At 43.1% G+C, this 16038-nt stretch overlaps 2 protein-coding genes across 2 annotated transcripts in view; both read right to left on the reverse strand.

The window, feature by feature from the left end:
• Window positions 1-15126, reverse strand: part of LOC101288435 (putative zinc finger protein 705EP) — a 38980-nt gene extending 23854 nt beyond the window's left edge. The window contains exon 1 of the mRNA XM_049704295.1: window positions 14911-15126. The gene's annotated coding sequence lies outside the window, so the exon portion shown is untranslated. The remainder of the gene's footprint in view (window positions 1-14910) is intronic.
• Window positions 924-6840, reverse strand: LOC105748583 (zinc finger protein 239-like). The gene is made up of 5 exons (XM_049704296.1): window positions 6829-6840; window positions 5038-5164; window positions 4227-4322; window positions 3620-3699; window positions 924-3160 (listed from the first exon to the last, which is right to left on the reverse strand). The coding sequence occupies exons 1-5, from the start codon at window positions 6838-6840 to the stop codon at window positions 2357-2359; spliced, it is 1119 nt and encodes a 372-aa protein (XP_049560253.1). The 3' UTR covers window positions 924-2356.
• Window positions 15127-16038: the final 912 nt, after the last annotated feature.

The following is a 16038-nucleotide window of genomic DNA, read 5'->3' on the forward strand; positions in this document are numbered from 1 at the left end:
TGTCAGTAGAATCTCAGAAAAGTGGGTGCTGGACAAACCCCACTGGTCGAGATGCAGTTTCCAAGGTGGCTGAGGAAGGGTCCATGGGGCAAGTTTTCTTTCCGAGCTGACTTTTATGCTGCTCCAAGCTCACAGGACCTTGTGAAGCCTTTCGTACCCAGGGAAGGAAATCTGTCACAATTGATAAGACAATAGAATTGGTTGCTCATCCTCCTCACACAAGACTGTTTTTCACCCTGACTGTTCCCCAGAATCCCTTGTGGAGATTTGAAAAGTAATGATGGGTCAGTATCATCCTTGTATGTGTTCCTGTAAAGGGACTCAGGCCTGTGGTTTGGGAATTGTGCTACTTTGTGCTACACGAACACAAGTCATCCCAGTAGATATCCTGGAATAATTTCCCTTGAGATTTATGTTCAATATTGGTTTGTGTTGAAGGATAAATTCCAAGTCCTGCAGACAAAGTGGGGAGATCTGCTTTGTGAGAACATTCATTTTTTTCTTGGGGAAAAGTACATTGCACTAATTATTTTAAAAACTGGCTTACATGATGGCTGATAGTTTTAGGCATTTTATATTCCTCGAGGCTTATTCCATGAGCTTATGTGTGGGTAACGAGGCTGGGTTCCTCTTTAGTGAGACTGCTGGGTGCATAATTCAGGAATCAGCTGAATAAGATAGAGAGTACGATCCTGGAAGGAACTCTTCATCCACTTAGCTCAATTCAGAGGTTTTGGGAGAAAATAACAAAAGAGATTTCTGAGGTCTGGGAGGGCAGAGATGCCTGTCTCTTTAGCCCCCGGTGGTTTTCCATCTGCAGAAATATGTTGAGGGGCCTCAAAAAGTGTAGGACTAGATAGATGTCTTTGAGACTTCCTCATGACCTTGCCTGACCTGGTTGATGACATTCTGGGAAACCTGGCCAGTGGAGCTGAAGATCAGAGCTGTGTCACTACCAGGGCCTGAAAGGGTAGATGGGGTTGAGGGATGTTGAAATGAGTGGAGCTGAGTTGTGTGGAAAGAGCTGTGGAGAAAGGGGACACTCAGAGAGTGGGGCTGAGTCTCTGTCCACTTTCCAGGAGTGCAGATCTGAATCCCTGTGTTTACAGGGGCACAAAGAAAACCAGACACCAACACTTGGCTCCTTTAGCCACAGACTTTATTGTTTGAATATTTGCAACTATTATTCTATACACAAATTTTAATTTCTTCCAAACTCTACATTCTATATTGCTAGATCACTTTACTCTCCATTTTATGCTACATTTGCATGAAGAGGTATTTCCACAAATCACAATTTGCCTGAATGTGTGTTAAAGGATTCTTTAAGAGGCTCCCCTCCCACTCAGAGGGTCAGTTTTTTCTGATACAAGATCTAGCTGTAGTTCCACTTTGAGTTTTAGGATTGCTACATCCTCAGTGTGAGAATTTAATGTTGACTAAGAATTAAGTGATCACTGAAGACTTCCCTTCCTTCACGACACTGAGGATGTGTTGTACAGTCTGAGCACACATGTTCCAGAGAGGTTGTTCTATGAAGAAAGAATTTCTCATGACTTTACATTGATTCACTTCTTCAGGATGAATTATTTATAAGTATGCTTTGGTGTTGCTCAACATACTTGGGTATTTCTCAAGAGTTTACATCTTCGTTCTTGTTTTAGTGTTTATTTCTTGGAGGAGTTTCTTGTGCACATCAAGCCTGGTGATCAGCTGAATGTTTGTTAACAGTCATTACAGTCTTAGTGGTTCTCCACCTGGAGTTGGCTCGTGTTGAAGAATAATTACCAAAAAAGAACTAGGCGTTGGTTATCCTCTGCTCAAGTCTCTAGGGCAGGGGTCCCCAACACCTGGTCCACAGCCTGTCAGGTACGCGGCCGCACAGCAGGAGGTAGCACGAGAGAGAGCCAAGCTTCATCTGCTGCTCCACATCACTTGCATTACCGCCTGGACCATTCCCCATGCCACCCCACACACCCCCGGCCCGTGGAAAAATTGTCTTCTACAAAACCAGTCCCTGGTGCCAAAAATGTTGGGGACCACTGCTCTAGGGTCTTTAGAGTGGGGAGCTGTTGCTGAAAACACCTATATTGTATTTATAGAGTGAGTTCTACTAAGTTACCTAAAATTAGGCCAATGATTAAAGGCTTTGCCACAGAGAGAGGGCACGCACGTATGGATTCACATCCACAGGTGATGCCTGTCTGGACTAAGGAGTGTGGTGCCTGAACGAGTGTCCATATTGATTACAGACAGAGTTTCTTTACTGGGTGTGAACCTTGGTATGGTTAAATGCTAAAGCTATGCTGGTGTTCCATCCACATTCCTCACATGTATGACGCCATGTCATCTCAGGTCAGGACGTATACTGAGGGCCCTCCTGACTTTCTCTCCAGTGCTGGGTTCCCTCATGTCGTCTCAGGGAAGAGCCACGACTGAAGCATTTCCCACACCACTGACATTCATAGGGCCTCTCTCCAGTGTGGGTTCTCTCATGTCTTCTCAGGTTTGCATGCTGACTGAAGGCATTCCCACACCGCTGACATTCATAGGGTTTCTCTCCTGTGTGGGTCCTTATGTGCCGAGTCAGTTCAGAAGTTTGAGTGAAGGCCTTCCCACACAGAAGACATACATGTGGTTTCTCCCCAGTGTGGATTTTGTTGTGTGTGCGAAGTCCAGAACGTTGATTAAAGGTTTTCCCACACAGATGACATTCATAGGGCTTCTCTCTGGGATGGATTTTCTCATGTTTTCTAAGGTAAGAGATTTGACTGAAAGTTTTCTTACATAGACAGCATTCATATGGCTTCTCTCCTGTGTGAGTTTTCTCATGTCGTTTCACGAGGGAACTTTGATTGAAGACTTTCCCACACACATGACATTTATATGGTTTCTCTTCAGTGTGAATCATCTTGTGTTGCCTGAGCCTAAAGCCAGTACTAAAGGCTTTCCCACATAGAGGACATTCAAACGATTTAGCTCTAGTGTGAGTGTGATCCTGTCCATCAAGGAATGACCCTTGACTAAGTGATTTTCCATGCTGTTTGCTGACATTACTTTTCCTTCTTAAGGGAATTGGTGAATGTTGAGGTGAAGATCTACGAGTAAATTCATCACTCAAATCAGTCCATCCAACAGGATCCCCTTGTGTGTGAGAAACCTGCTTTGGGAAAGAGATATGAGGCTGTTACTGGTTTGCCCACATCTATGCAGACACTTATTCTTCTACATTTACACCCTATAGCATCAGTCAGTTGTAGTCTCCTGTTAAAATGTTTCCAGTGTCAGTTGCATACACATGTTGTGTTACTCCCTTGCAAGCACAAACGTTCTCTTTTATAGTTTCCCAACCCAGATATCAGATTAATTTTGAAGACTTCAGTCTGTTGTAAAGACTATGAGATGAGCAACGTTTGTGCAACTGCCTTTTTTTCTTAGGTCTCATGTTGTCGTTTCGAGCTCATATTAATTTCTTAACTGATTTCAGCCTATCCAAAACTATTCCCAGAAAGAGCTCAATCTCCACTTAATTACATACCAGCAATTGTGCTCAACTGCCAACTTATCTCACTGCCAAGTCCTTCATTTAGATGACTGTTGTTTTACCCATGAAACTTACCATTGGCATGGTGGCAAATATGTGTTTCCTGTAGACACTTTGCGTGAATATCATTTCTCGTCTAAGCGGACTTTCACCATCTAAAGAAATGGAAAAAATATAGATTTTAGAATGGCATTAGGGAAACAGAAATGTAAACAAACACCAACGTCCATGTGAGTATCTTTCAAAAGTTGGCACTTAGTTGGAGAAACAATGTATAATAAAGAAATACTCAAGGTAGTAGAAATACTTTAAAAGTCATTGTCTATTAGAGAAAAACAGGATTAAAATATAAAAATGTAATGTGGTGGAGAGACATTGGGTCAGCAAATGATGGAAAACACATTAAATGGGGCGATCAGGACAAGAATCACTATGTGAAAGTTTAACTGCAGTGAGTCCACAAGCACCCTTTTCCCTAAAGAATAGAAAATGGCAGGAAGTAATATGAATTTTCATTGCTAGATGCAAAGAGTGATAACAACATGAAGAATTTCAGCCCAGTGTCCTCACTTCCAGTTTAGAACATATCGCTCACTTCATAAAACTTTCATTTGGTGTTTCCAAGGACTTAACACACTGACTGAAACTTTCTTGCAGTGAAGCACAGGTCCCTGATTCTTACCTGGACTCTGGCCTTGGAGGCATCCTGTTGCTTCACTCCACAGCTCTTTTCCTTGTTCGAGCTGGGAAATCACATCTGATTTGCTGATCTGATACCCTGTTTGATTTGAAAAAGAAAAAAAAGTGTTGGATTTTGAGTCTGGGCTAATTACCCTTTGCTGTGCTCAAGTCCAGGGTAAGGGAACGAGGAAAATAAAGAGATAATTGAAGGTCAGTGCAGGCAACATCTTCAACAGACAGAACAGTGAAGGTCCTTCAGCAGACCAGGAGGAAATCCAGAGCAGCAGCAAACACAGTGAGGCCCTCTAGCGGCTGATGCCTGTGCACAAGTTCAAAGACAGATTACAGAATCCTCAGTGTTTTCCAAATGGGAAAGATTAAAAGACTCTACAGTGGGCTGAATATTACTTTCAAACAGGAGCCAGTAAGGATACCCCTTACAGGAATCATCAAAATTATGTCATATACACGACTCTGGTCTCAAGCCTTCATGGAGTGACTAGAACAGAAGAATCATTTTAAAATATTTGATCCATTTACTTATGCATTAAAATATCCATTGAATCCCCAGTTCTGTTCTCAGTGTAAACACTGAGTAGCCACAGAGATATGAAATGTGGCCAAGATTACTTTCCAGTGTAGTAATGAAAAGTGCCGTGAAAAGAAGCGTCTTCGTTTTAAGTAGTTATGAGGACTATCAAAGAAGCAGGAAGGACTTGGAGTGGGACACGGGGAAGCTGATCTAAATGCCTGTTCAGTGAGTGAATGAATGCAGTGAACACACGTGCACGTACATCCGTGTTGACACTCACCTACGGAGACCAGGTGGGTGATATTTTCCAGCATCACGTTTCTGAACAGGGTTTTCTGGGATGTGTCCAGCAGGGCCCACTCTTCCTGGGTGAAGTTGATCGCTACATCTTCAAACGTCACTGATTCCTAAAACATCAGGGATGTTCTGGTTTAGACAGAGCAGTCCCTACCACTGTCCAGGGTGGGAGGGTTGAGATGAGGAGGTGATGGGGTCTGGGTGGATAAAGGATCACACTCTGTGTGGGGTTCCCCTCGGTTCTCTGCCAGCGCTGAGCTGGTGTCTGCCTTTCAGGTACATTCACAGAAACCTACACACTCTGACATCATGAAGCTTTATTTCACAGAAATATCACTTGAAGTGTGTTATAATAAGACATAGACATTTTTTTAATAACCTGGGAATTAGGACTTCCAGATAGGTGATTATAAAATATTCACTTGCAAATTCATAACTCAATTTCTGTTCCCTAATAATTTCAAGGAACTCTACAGACTCATGACAAGACAAACAATAACCATGATGGGCTACTTTGAAAACATGACTTTTGTCTTAAGTTATTTCCCTAGGGGAACCTTTCATTCCCCAAATATGAACTGCTTTGATAACTTGTTATGAGCTTTAAAACATCCAAAGTATTTTTCTATTAAGTGGTTCCTGTCTAGCAAACCTACAAGAAATACATTATTCTATCAATCAAGACCTACCTACGAAGGAATGCCTAGCATTCCTCAGAAGTGAACAAGATTCATACAGAACTAGGTACGAGGAGGTGTTTCCTCTTAACGCTACAGGACACAGGTGTTCATAACAAACTCTGAGGTCAGATGGTTCAGAAGCATAAGCCGGGGACTCAGGTAGCTGGAGTGAAGGACAGACCTAGCCTGACCATCACTGTGACGGGAGGACTCCCACTCTCTACATTCTCAGGGACTTAGACCTTAGTTATTACGGTTTCTCTTGTAATCTAATCTTGTCTCCATGCTGAAGGATGAAAGAAGCCTAGTTATTGGTTTTGTTTTCTCCAGTTTTTAAAAAATCTATAAAAGAACCTAATTTTATTCTACCTACTTTAGTCTTTCACCTTTCTTTTTAGAACAATTAAGAAAATACTCCTCCCTACATATTCCTTCCAGTTACCAAATATGAATAAACGGTTACTTACTAACACGTATATAAAATGTGTGATTTGGGGGAAGAATGCTAATGACAGTTTGGTGACTTTTTCAGAAATCTTCAGTAGTGCATATATACTGAATAATTGTGAAAGGTTTCAAATGGAGAAAAAGTAAAATGATTCCCCTTTAGTTCTAAACCTGTGCTCTGCTCTTGTCAACACTGAACAGCCTCACACCACGTGGTGTAACACTGGATTCGTTACATCACAGGCTGTAACCTCTGACTCTCCAGGGACTGGAAGGTCTGCTCCTTCCTCAGCTCTGCTACCTGCCGTCACCAACTCCTAAGCCTAGCACATCCAGAAACGGTCAACAAGTTAATCTTTGTTTGCCAATCAGGACAAGGGTTGAACAAGTTAAAAGAAGTTTTCTTATCTCTTCTGTAAATACATATGATTAGTGCCGGCTCTCAAAAGTTTAATTAAAGAACGAGATTAGTTTCTGATTGGTCCTGACCCATGATAACTATCCCAGAGTCCTAGAGCAAAGTAATTTGAGCTCAGATGACTGAACACTGCCTGACTACACTTAGAACATACAAGCCAGTTTGAAAAACTCATCCATCTAATGGCACTTGGGGTGTAGCTTCAGGAGAAGGAGGCGTCGCTACTCACCAAAGGCTCCATTGTCAACAACTCAGTCGCCAGGAGTCTTTCTCGGGATTTCACTCACAGGCAATCCAAGCATTGAGCACGCAAATCTGAGGATGGAGAAGAGGCCATGAGACTCCAGTCCTGTGCACAACTTCCAGACCCACCTGAAATGGAGTCCCAAACTGTCACCTGGGCGTGACCCCCAGTCCCTCAAACCAAAATAATTGATGCACTCTAAGAATCTTCGATGCAGGGTAACATGGTAGAAGGCTACAGATGTGGATGCTAATAAAGAAGGTCAAACTACAGACCTCTTACAAATAAGCCATGATAAGCCTTGAGTCTTGTGTGTTCAGCAGCCTAGGGCAACCAGAATGATTCAATGTCCTCCTTAATTTAAACTCTCGGGAATCGTGACTCATGCCACATGTAGACTGTGGTTTCCTCCTGTAGGGAAACACTCTGCAACTCCTCAGATCATTCTCTTGCCTCATGCACCCACAGATAAACTACATATTATGACCAAGTAACTCATTTACCCAGAACAATTCACTATGCCTTAGGGACCTCCAGGAAATACTGTGTAGGATTTGGATTAGCCAGAGAACATGGGAGTGTTCAAGGAGGGAAGGAAGATCTAGGAAAACGAATTCAGACGTGGCCGTGGATTATGTTTGGTTTTGACATCAAGGCAAACTCAGAGTGAAGTGGACTGTTATTTTTTACTCTCAGGTTATTTACTCTATAGATAGATAGGAATATGTAAGTCCCTATCTGTTATGCAAGAAATCCCCAGGCATGTGCAACAGGGCATCCCTCTAAGCAGAACCAATATACCTAGGAAATCCCTGTGCAACTCCAGCTCTCAAGTAATAAGAATCAAAGGTTAATATTTATGAATTTTTTTAATAATTAAAATAAATACCTCAAGAGACTTATTTTATCTTGAGATACTTATTTTAAAATATCTATCTCAAGACATGTAATAAATAAATGAAGAAAATCGCTTGACGAAACCCATAAAAGGAAATTAATCCAGAAAGGCAGGAAATGAAGTATTTACAACAACAAAAAATAACACACAAGATACAGATCAATGTGCCAATAGAACTTTGCAAGGTGAAGGAAGTGCTCTGTATCTGCATTGTACAATACAATAACTGCCACACACGTGTGGTTATGGAATACTTGAAATTTAAGTAACACTACAGAGGTAGTGAAATGTAGCTATTTAATTTTATTAATTTAAATTTTATAGCCACATGTGGCTGGTAGTGACTGTATTGTTGGGACCAAAAAACAACAAAAAAAAGACACAAATAGTCAAATCTAGAATTATGAGAGTGATAAAATAAATCTTGGCACAATAAAATTTAAAGACCACAAGAAGCTGCTTTGATAGGACAAAAGTCTAAAGACAGATACGACTTAGACAATTTTAAGGGAATGAAGCCACCTCACAACTCACTGTTTGGAGAATTTACCAGAACCCAAAATCAGAGGAGCTAGTGAAGCTAAAATAGATTCAGAGGCAAGTTCCGCTGCAAGCAGCCAATTCTTCTTCCTCCACCATCCCAAACTGCTCCTGTTCTGTTTCTTTTTCTGGGGACAAATGTCTCCTCTGTTTGACTTTCCTTTTACCGGAATCCTAATCTGGCTACATTCCAGGGACACACCCTAACTAGACTCTACTAGGGCTTCAGTCTGTGAGCCACACACCCTGTTCAATTGGATTGGATTTTCCAGACTGATATAAAATTATAACCCTCACACACAGTTGCAGAGCAAAGATGAAAGGACATTGTAAAAGGATATTAGGAAAATCCATTTATCCTTTTTCATCCATAAATACTTTTGAGTGCATTCTATGTATGGGGAAACATTCTGTGTCTTGGAAGTAAAGCAGGACATCAGACATAACGGAATTCTATGTACATGAAGCTGGAGTTCCCTGGAGGAAACATGTACTTACAAATAAAATGAAAGATGAGAGAATATGAAAAGCTGAAATGTAAATAATGAGGTGACAATATAAGTTATATTAGTGGGATGGAGAACTTGACTCTTAAAGCACTGGCTACGTAGAACTTTCAAGAACATGTTAATAATTTATTAATTGTCCAAAGAAAATGGGAAGATAATTTTATACTTTATTTCTTGGTTAATGGAGAAATCAATAAAAAATGTCCCTACATAGTAAACTATAGTAAATAATTTTACTTCCAGGCCATTCGCAGTTGATTTATACATTTTGTAACAGGGAAGAACAAACTCTGACTCCATGTTGGATCTGTTTCTTTCACTTTGACCTTTGCTCTCTATTGCTTTTGTTACTATCTGTCTGTAGCTACAAGCATACATAATAGCCTGCCTCTGGGAACCCCGTCCCTCTGCCTGAATGATAAACTAAAGTGCCTTTGTTCAGCTCACAGGGAGAAATTCTGACCCTGTCCATCTGTGAATGGCTGCAAGAAAAGAAGAAATTAACACACCCCCTCCCCAGGCTGGCCAAACCAGATGTTTTGCAAGACTTATGGCCTTTCTTACTTTACTTCCTCACCTTCTCCCCCTCTGTGTTCTATAAAAGAAACTAGCATCCAGACCCTGATAAGATGGTACTCTAGGACCCTGGTCTGCTATCTTCTTGGATGCCGGCTAAAGTCGCTATTCCTTTCCTCAACACCTCATCTCCAATTTATTGGCCTGTCACGTGGCGAGCAGAGTGAGCTTGGACTCAGTAACAAATTTGGCTCAGCCAGCCAAGAGCCTTGCTGATCATGGCTAGCCGGCCCCGGTCAGCAATTTTGAGACAAGGCCCCAGCAGCTTCTGGGGCTATTTCTCCTGAGGATCTTCCCTTCAAAATTCCCTGAAGTGGCACCGGCCACCCCAGCACTTGGCAGTTGGAGCAAGGAATCAACAAACTTCTGCGAGACTCGCTCTTTGCAGGGTATGTAGCTCTGGTACTACTGTGAACAAATTCCCCCCCTCGATTTGTTTTGCATTTGGTTGGGCTGCCCTGTTGGAGAGGGGAATTGTTCTTGGACTCTACCTGATTTGGGAACCTGTTCATTTACCTGCATCGATGTTGGAATTTGTTTGCGTCTTTTGTGTTTTGGTGTTATCAAACTTATAAAAAAAATGGGAAATATTCCATGTATCCCAAAGGAGAGCCCTTTGGGGCATATATTAGATAAATGGGCAAAACATAGCCATGAGCCTATGACTAAGAAAGAGGTGATATACTATTGTAATGGGGTGTGGACCCAATATATGCTAGGCTCAGAGGAGCGATGGCTCCTGAATGGCCCACTCAATTACTGTACGATCTCGCAGTTAGAAGTGTTTTGCAAAAGACCGGGGAAAGAGACGAGATTCCATATGTAGAAGCATTTATGCTATTGCATCAGGAGGAAAGGAGTCAGAGGGCTGCACCCTTATAGTGCAGCGGTCGAAAGGAAACCCAAGGGCAGACCTAGACAAAAGAGCTTTAACAAAATTCAGGAGATAAAACAAAAACCAAATGAGGATCCATCGGAGTTTCTAGAAAAGATTTATCAAGGTTATAGGCACTACACAGATATAGACCCTGAGGACGTAAGGGGCCTTCATTGGACAAAGCGCCCCATATATAAGAAAATTACAGAAGTTAGATGGTGTATGTGGAATAAGCCCTTCTCAATGAGTAGATGTTGCTTTTAAAGTATTCAACAACAGGGAATGACGACAGAAGCAAGAAGATGCAAACTGAAAGGCAGCTTTTCTGGCAGCAGCATTGAATTCCTGGAAGGCGAGTAACCTAAAGGACGGTAAGCAACCATTGGGAAAGGAAAAATGTGCTTACTTCAAGGAGGAAGGGCATTGGAGAAAAGATTGCCCGAGACTAAAGAATAAGAAGGAGAATAATAAAAAGGAGACAGGAGGGGCTTCCCTGGTGCCGCAATGGTTGAGAATCTGCCTGCTAATGCAGGGGACATGGGTTCGAGCCCTGGTCTGGGAGGATCCCACATGCCACGGAGCAACTAGGCCCGTAAGCCACAACTGCTGAGCCTGCGCGTCTGGAGCCTGTGCTCCGCAACAAGAGAGGCCGCGATAGTGAGAGGCCCGCACACCATGATGAAGAGTGGCCCCCGCTTGCCACAACTAGAGAAAGCCCTCGCACAGAAACGAAGACCCAGCACAGCCAAAATAAATTTAAAAAAAAAAAAAAAAAAAAAAGGAGACAGGAGCCTCTCATATGGTGGAAAGAGAGGAACACTCTGATAATGAAGGAAGAGGCCGGGGGACTCCCTTGGACTTGAGGCATCCGATTCTAATTTCCCCACTGGAGGCCCGGGTAACTTTGACAAGTGGGGAACAAGTTGATTGACTTTCTAGTAGATACGGGTGCCACATACTCTGTGGTAAATACTAAGGTTGCACAGAAAACATCTCAGTCTATCGTGGTCATGGGAGTTGTTTGTTCTTACAACAATTCTCTGGAATGCCAACTAGGGGACCTCACATTGAAACATAGCTTCTTATATATGCCAGAGTGGCCAATCCCCCTTTGGGGATGAGATCTCCTTTGCAAAGTGGATGCTGGGACACCTAATCTAAAATAATATACTGAGACAAGAAGTCCCAAAGGGAATTTAGCCAATTCTAGGAAAGTTTTCGAAAGCAGGACTGATTAAACCTGGCAGGTCCCCATATAACATCCCTATCCTCCCAGTCAAAAGGCCAAACTCGGGCTTCCCTGGTGGCGCAGTGGTTGAGAGTCCGCCTGCCGATGCAGGGGACACGGGTTCGTGCCCCGGTCCGGGAGGATCCCACATGCCGCGGAGTGGCTGGGCCCGTGAGCCATGGTCGCTGAGCCTGCACGTCCGGAGCCTGTGCTCCACAACGGGAGAGGCCACAACAGCGAGAGGCCCGCGTACCGCAAAAAAAAAAAAGGCCAAACTCAGCAGAGTATTGCTTTGTCCAAGATTTGAGGCCTATTAATGAAATAGTCCAAGACACACCCTGTGGTACCTAGTCCATACACTCTGCTCACAACTATTCCAGGAGAACACGGCTGGTTCTCAGTCCCAGACTTAAGAGATGCCTTTTTCTGCATTCTTATTGCGGAAGAATCACAGCAGCTAAAAGTAAAACATTCCAACATAGGTAAATGGGTACGTCAGCCCTTCCATATCGTTGAGGTAGCCACCCAATTCTTTGAAAAAAAGAAAAAAACTGTCCTTGTTTTCCAAATCTAGTCTTTACAGGACCAGAGGTGTGGCTCCAAAAATAACCCAAAACCCACCAATCCTTTTACCACTCCCCAAACCTTCCTTACTTATCTTAGAAAGTCATCCTAGGAGAAACTTGCCTGTATCTTTGAGATGCAAAAGTCCTATCTGGTCTTGTCAGGAACCCTTATCTCTGCCATCCTTTTAAAAGAGGGCAAGGTGTAAATAGAAATCCTAAGTGTCTTTTCTGTAAACATTAGTAAAAAGATTTAGCCGTCTAGACAAGCGAGCTTGATTTGTTCCATCTGCCAGAAACCCAATTTTAATCCAATCTCATTTGTAAACTGATGGGTTTTACGTTGCTGTACCTGACTCAGGGCTGAAATTTTGAAATGAGAGCTATGAGGTCTGTTTGTGTGTTTGTATGTGTCTATGTGTGTCGTAGATGTATGGTATCACCAAAATTAATTCGTAAAAGAACTCTACTTAATTGACTAAAAAAGAAAAACAAAACTAAATACTTATATATTCAGGAATACAAAACTGGCCAGGATGAATTTTGGGCTCATGTAACCTAGAAAATATTCAGCATCAAACTGATATCTGGTATTGAAGGTGCCTTAAGCTTGTTGATCTAATTAATATAGACCTGTCTTTAGAGTCATCATTATTGAGTATAATACTTTCACTGCACCTAGTGTTCCTGGTGAATTTCAGGTTCTTTCTTTGTCATGAAAGAATTTGGAGATGAAGTGATAGGTAAGAATCAGATTTATTTAGAGAAACACGCTCCACAGACAGAGTGTGGGCCACCAAAGGCAAGAGACTTCGAAATAGGGCATGGTTAGTTCTTTTGTTGTTGGGGTTTTTTTGGTTTTGTTTTGTTTTGTTTATTTTATTTTTGGCTGCATTGGGATTCTCCCGGACCAGGGCTCGAACCCATGTTCCCTGCAATGGCAGGCAGATTCTTAACCACAGCACCACCAGGGAAGCCCCACAATAAAAGATTTTAAAGGCAAATACATAACAGATCACTTAAAAGGTAAAGAACTTAAAACCTGTTACCAAAGGCAGTTTAACATTTTAAGAAAACTTGTCCTTTTAACAGAGAGAAAGGCCAAATTCAGGTTTTGCACCAGCTTACATTTAAAATTCATTTACTCAATTAAATTTATTCTAAACCTAGTCAATCCTGACCATGCACAAAACTCTTTTCTCAGCGTTCACTTTCCACAAAACTTCCATCACTTTCTGTATCCACCCCTTTATTTTTTCCTTCCAAAACCATCCAGACTTACTTTCTTTTCCCTTCATAAAATGCAGTTCCATTCCTCATACCTTCTTTACTAAAAACACACACCTTACTTTCCTTAAAAGTTTTTTTCACATCGAGTTACTTTCCTCGTTGACAAATTTTAACAGATAGAATGAGGTCTTATTTCACCTCTAGTAAACCTCGGTACAACAGAAATATTATACTTAACATTGATGACTCGAAAGACATGTCTATATTAATTACACCAACAAGCTTACGCCATCTTCAATGCCAGATATTAATTTAGTATTGAATATTTTCCAGATGACATAAACCTGAAATTCATTCTGGCCAGATCATATTTCTGAGTATTTATGTAAGCTATAAGCACTTAATTTCCTTTAAGCCAATTAAATAGAGCTCTTTTATGAATTAATTTTGGCAGTACCATGCACCTACACATAGATGCATACGAACACACAGACAGAGACTTCATAGATCCCATTTCAAAATTTCAGCTCTGTCAGGTACAACGTAAAACCCATCAGTGACAAGGGGTTGGATTCAAACTGGACTTCTGGCAGATGGAACAAATCAACGTCACCTGTCTAGATGGCTAAACCCTTCTTACTAATGTTTACAGAAGACACTTAGGATTTCTAAGTGTCCTTTATCCTTCACAAGTCAAGTTCTAAATTGCTTTACTCTCTTTGAAATTTGCATTTTATTTCATTTTATTTAAAAAAAATTTTTGTCTGCGTTGGGTCTTTGTTGCTGTTCGAGGGCTTTCTCTAGTTACGGCGAGCGGGGGCTACTCTTCGTTGCGGTGCGCGAGCTTCTCATTGCGGTGGCTTCTCTTGTTGCGGAGCACGGGCTCTAGGCACGTGGGCTTCAGTAGTTGCAGTCTCAGTAGTTGTGGTGCATGGGCTTAGTTGCTCCGCGGCATGTGGGATCTTCCCGGAACAGGGATCGAACCCATGTCCCCTGCATTGGCAGGCAGATTCTTAACCACTGTGCTACCAGGAAAGTCTGAAATTGCATTTTAAAAGGATGATGGAGATAAGGGTTCCTGGAGAAGACCAGGTAGGGCTGGAGTATTAAAGGGAGATTGGCATGGTACCAGAAGCCTGTATTTAATGAATTTTGAGATTAGGGGTTGGAGGCCTTGTTGAGCCTCTGGTTTTATAGGGTACTGGCACCTGGAAGGGAAGTTACTAGTTTCCTTTAAGGTGATTTTTATAGGCGTGACAAACTTTGCCTTCTCTGGGATTCCCTGATCCCAGACCTGCGGAGCTATAAGTTTTTTAATTTGGGGGGGAATATTTGGGGTTGGGCCGTCCATGTCTTCTGTAATACGTAGTCCAGCCAAAAACATTCCTTGGCTTTGGTTTTCAGAGACTAAGTGTTGACCACAGGCTGACAGAAAATCCCTTCCCAATAATGAGCTGGGGCATTCAGGCATGACAAGAAACTTGGGAGTTACAAGAATTTTTCCCCAGGTGCAAGTTAGAGGGGTTTTAGTTTTGGCTTTCCTTCGACCCCAACAATAGAGCAGATTACAGGGGCAAGGGGCCCAGCGTGAGAAGTCAGGACAGAGTAAGTAGCTCCTGTGTCCACTAGAAATTGGACAAGCTTACCTGCCATGTCAACGGTCACCCGTGTTTCCTCCCGTGTGATGACGACGGTAAGGCGAACTGGCCCGAGGCAGGGGAACACAATCAGACCGAAACTTTCCGGACCACCCAGTTCCAGGAACTGACCTGGGGACTTTCCACCCGGCCCAGCCTGCCCGCCTTTCGAGGGGCGGGACTAACGGTCCCAAGACTGATGCAACCGTCACCGGATATTGCCAGGATACCCGAAGAGACCACCAAATAAGGAATACCCCGCGCCCTCCCAGATTCACCACACCCCTTTCCCGTCTTCCCCTATAAAATCTTGCCCAACCCTCGCCCGGGTGCGACTTCTCTGGCCCCTTTCTGTCGGACCGCGCCCGGGAGCAGCTCCCTAATAAAGCTCACTTGAAACTTTCCTTTGTTTCTCGCGGTGCCGTTTGTTAAGATCCGACCTTACAATGACTGTGTTCTCAGGGGCCTTGGGGGGTCCCAGGTCCTGTCAGTCAGCCACTGCCGTGACTGACATGGAGGAATTTCCTTACTCCCTTCGGAGCTGGGGGCAGTCCCTCTTCCAGTGGCCCATCTTCTTGCAGAGTGGGCATGGCATTTGGGGTTTAGGCTGGGGCCTGTTTCCTGAGCATTCCTTGTTCCAGTGTTTGGGACTCCCACAGCTGAACAGGCTCCCTTCCCTGGCGGAGGTCTTCTGGGAGTACTTTTGGGGTGACCAGGAGGTGGGTTAGGTCTTGTCAACACAGCTGCCCAAAGCCTGGCTTGCCGTCGTTCCTTCCTTAAGTCACACTGTTCCTTCTTTCCCTCCTCAGCCTGGTCTCTGTTGTTAAAGACACTGAAAGCTTGTCAATAAGGTTAAGAGGGGTTTGGGGGTCCATGGTAAGCTTCAGAAGATTCCGACGGATGTCGGGGGCTGATTGGCTGATGAAGTGGGTTGCACATAAAATGTGTCCCTAGAAAGTATTTGGGTCTTCTGTCTGGGGCTCCTTTTCTTCCAGGGGTGCCACTAGAGAGGGCTTTTGTGTAGCTCGAATGGGTCCCAACTGGCAAGGTTCCCTAACCTAGGACTTGCATAGCTCTGGGTTTTCTCTTAGGGCCATAAAAGCCTGTACATAAGGAATTCTGTCCATTTCCCCTGTC

Source organism: Orcinus orca, chromosome 21 (assembly GCF_937001465.1).
Source record: "Orcinus orca chromosome 21, mOrcOrc1.1, whole genome shotgun sequence".
Taxonomy (NCBI): domain Eukaryota; kingdom Metazoa; phylum Chordata; class Mammalia; order Artiodactyla; family Delphinidae; genus Orcinus; species Orcinus orca.

Excerpts from the sequence above, each read along its gene's own strand:
- LOC105748583 (XM_049704296.1), bottom strand. Across the intron at positions 4,323-5,037 it reads CACCCACCTGGTCTCCGTAG|GGTATCAGATCAGCAAATCA; the intron begins GTGAGTGTCAAC and ends CAAATCAAACAG. Across the intron at positions 3,700-4,226 it reads CCTCCAAGGCCAGAGTCCAG|ATGGTGAAAGTCCGCTTAGA; the intron begins GTAAGAATCAGG and ends CCATTTCTTTAG.